We start from the raw sequence: 3,471 nt of genomic DNA on the forward strand, positions 1-3,471 counted from the left end.
GCTTCAGTGCATGGCTGCCGGCCGCCATCTTGGCTGGCAGTTAATTTGCATATCACCCTGATTAGCCAATGGGAAGGGTAGCGGATGTACGGCTAATTACCATGTTTCTCTTTTATTAGATAGGATGATTCACATGTTGTAAACTTCACCATTTTGAAGTGCACTAGAGGTTTTTAAAATATTCACCATGTTGTTTTTAAAACATTCACCGTGTTGTACACCATCCCCACAATCCAATTCTAGAACATTTCCCTCCCTCAGAAGGAAGCCCTGCCTGTTAGCAGTCACCCCAGTTGTCCCCTCCCCCCAGTCCCTGGCTCCATCAATATTTCTGTCTGGATCTGCCTGTCCTGGACATTTCAAATAAATAGAGTCAACAATGTGTGGACCCCTTTGGGTCTGACTTCACTTGCTGACCACCGTGTTCTCAAGTTCATTCATGTGTAGTGAGTGTGTGAGCCTCATTCCTTATAAGGTCACCTGGTGCACTGACTAGGATGTCCATAGACTCCAGTCCCTTAGTGGTGAGGGTGCACGGAAGGAACCTGGGTTCAGATCCTAACTCACACCCACAGCTGTGTAGCTCAGCACGTGCTGTGGATTTGAGGTCACCTGCAGTCCGTGGTGTAGGTGTGAGGTCACCTGCTGTCCGTGGTGTGGGTGTGAGGTCACCTGGTGTCCGTGGTGTGGGTGTTGAGGTCACCTGGTGCTCCATGGTGTGGGTGTGAGGTCACCTGCTGTCCGTGGTGTGGGTGTGCGGTCACCTGGTGTCCGTGGTGTGGGTGTGAGGTCACCTGCTGTCCGTAGTGTGGGTGTGAGGTCACCTGCTGTCCGTAGTGTGGGTGTGAGGTCACCTGCTGTCCGTAGTGTGGGTGTGAGGTCACCTGCTGTCCGTAGTGTGGGTGTGAGGTCACCTGCTGTCCGTAGTGTGGGTGTGAGGTCACCTGCTGTCCGTAGTGTGGGTGTGAGGTCACCTGCTGTCCGTAGTGTGGGTGTGAGGTCACCTGCTGTCCGTAGTGTGGGTGTGAGGTCACCTGCTGTCCGTAGTGTGGGTGTGAGGTCACCTGCTGTCCGTAGTGTGGGTGTGAGGTCACCTGCTGTCCGTAGTGTGGGTGTGAGGTCACCTGCTGTCCGTAGTGTGGGTGTGAGGTCACCTGCTGTCCGTAGTGTGGGTGTGAGGTCACCTGCTGTCCGTAGTGTGGGTGTGAGGTCACCTGCTGTCCGTAGTGTGGGTGTGAGGTCACCTGCTGTCCGTAGTGTGGGTGTGAGGTCACCTGCTGTCCGTAGTGTGGGTGTGAGGTCACCTGCTGTCCGTAGTGTGGGTGTGAGGTCACCTGCTGTCCGTAGTGTGGGTGTGAGGTCACCTGCTGTCCGTGGTGTGGGTGTGAGGTCACCTGGTGCTCCATGGTGTGGGTGTGAGGTCACCTGGTGCTCCGTGGTGAGGATGGACCACCTGTGTGTATTCGTTCATCACTTGATGGACGTGTGGGTTGTTTCCAGTCTTCCACTGCTGGGAACAGAGTTGCCATGGACATCAGCTACATGCCGTGTGCACACCTGTGTTCACTTCTCTGGGTGTGGGGGGGTCCCTGGGGTCCGGTGGGTACTCTGTGTCTAATGTTTTGAGGAAACACCCAACTGTGTTCCCAGCGGCCGCTCCATTCCATGTTCCCACCAGCCCTGCGTTAGGTTCTAATGTCTCCACGTCCCCAAGGAACCTGTTCTCTGTTCTGTTGATCACGACGATCGCGTGGGTGTGAAGTGGGGCCTCACTGCGGACTTGACTGGCTTCTCTAGTGGCTGATGTTGAGCATCTTTTCCCGTCCTCGCTGGCCATCTGTAGGTCTTCTGTGGAGAAATATCCACTGAACTCCTTTGTCCATTGATTAATTGGGTTTTTATCTTTTTCATGTTGAGCTGCAAGAGTTGTTTGTATGTGATAAATACTAGATCCTTATCAGCTATGTGGTTTGCAAACATGCTCCTCACTTTCTCAATAGCACGAATGCTTTTTTAAGCTGTTGTACACGGGCTCCAGGATTCCCATAGACTCCAGTCCAGGGGTCCTCAAACTTTTTAAACAGGGGGCCAGTTCACTGTCCCTCAGACAGTTGGAGGGCCAGACTATAGTTTAAAAAAAAAAAACTATGAACAAATTCCTATGCACACTGCACATATCTTATTTTGAAGTAAAAAAACAAAACGGAACAAATAAAATATTTGTATTTGCATGTGGCCCGCGGGCCGTAGTTGGAGGACCCCTGCTCCAGTCCCTCAATGTTGAGGGTGAGCAGAAAGAACCTGGGTTCGGATCCTAACTCACAGCCACAGCTGTGTGGCCTCAGACAGGTGTGCTGCCCTCTCTGGGCCTCCCTTTTCTGTAACCTGGGGCTGGAGGGTTTGCTGAGATGCATGTGAGAGTCCGGGGGAGGCCCTGGCTCCGAGGACCCACTAACCGGCCGGCCCTCTGCCACCAGCCAACAACGTCTGCTTCTACGGGGAGTGCTCCTACTACTGCTCCACGGAGCACGCCCTGTGCGGGAAGCCGGACCAGATCGAGGGCTCGCTGGCGGCCTTCCTGCCGGACCTGTCCCTGGCCAAGAGGAAGACGTGGCGGAACCCGTGGCGACGCTCGTACCACAAGCGCAAGAAGGCGGAGTGAGTGTGGGCTGAGCGTGGCCGCGGCAGCCCCGGGCCAGGCCCCGACTTTCCTGGGGTCGGGGAGGGCTGGCTTCTCTCCATTGGCAGCAAGAAGACAAGCTCAGAGGGGCCCGGGACCCCGTCCATGGCCACAGGGGTGTGAGGGCCCTGCTCCATGTGTGACGGCCACCACGTGATTGACGGGCGGGAGGGGCGTCCTTACTCTGAGAATTAGATGTTGCCTCCAAGGGGGGCTGCCTGTCCCCTTGGGCTCTGGAAACACAGCCCCTCTGTGCTCAGACATGGCGTCCGTCCCTCCTGCCCCTCTTGTCCCTCCTGCTGGAGAAACATCCCCTGTTCTCTTAGGCACCAAGGCCTGGGAGTGAGGTGCCCGGGCTATTTCTTCAGAGTGACCCTCCAGAAGCCTGGCATCCAGGGCGGAGGTAGCCGCCAGGTGTGGCCAATCTAGGGCGGGAGGCGTGGCTTCATCACCTCCCAGGCCCGCACGCCTGTGAATGCAGCCTCAGTCACCGAGGGTGCGTCAGTCGGAAGACACTTCGTGTTGCAGTGACGCCGTTTCTCCAAGCCCAGCCCTTTGTGGGAGCCCCGCTGCCCCACGCTGGGCCGGCTGCTCACACTGGCTCCCTGCAGGTGGGAAGTGGACCCCAACTACTGCAACGAGGTGAAGCAGACACCCCCCTACGACCGCAGCCGCCGCATCCTGGACATCATGGACATGACCATTTTCGACTTCCTCATGGGTGCGTCCCGCGGGCTGTCCGGCCGGCCCTGGTGCGACGCGGCCCAGAGCTGCAGGCCAGGCCGAGGGGA

The 3,471-nt window shown here is 56.7% G+C and overlaps 1 protein-coding gene across 1 annotated transcript in view; it reads left to right on the forward strand.

The window, feature by feature from the left end:
- FAM20C (family with sequence similarity 20, member C) overlaps positions 1-3,471 on the forward strand; it is a 51,791-nt gene that overhangs the window by 36,618 nt on the left and 11,702 nt on the right. The window contains exons 8-9 of the mRNA XM_005860844.2: positions 2,478-2,658; positions 3,292-3,401. Coding sequence (XP_005860906.2) covers positions 2,478-2,658; positions 3,292-3,401 — 291 coding nt within the window. The remainder of the gene's footprint in view (positions 1-2,477; positions 2,659-3,291; positions 3,402-3,471) is intronic.

This window comes from Myotis brandtii, unplaced genomic scaffold (genome assembly GCF_000412655.1).
Source record: "Myotis brandtii unplaced genomic scaffold, ASM41265v1 scaffold1408, whole genome shotgun sequence".
Lineage (NCBI taxonomy): Eukaryota > Metazoa > Chordata > Mammalia > Chiroptera > Vespertilionidae > Myotis > Myotis brandtii.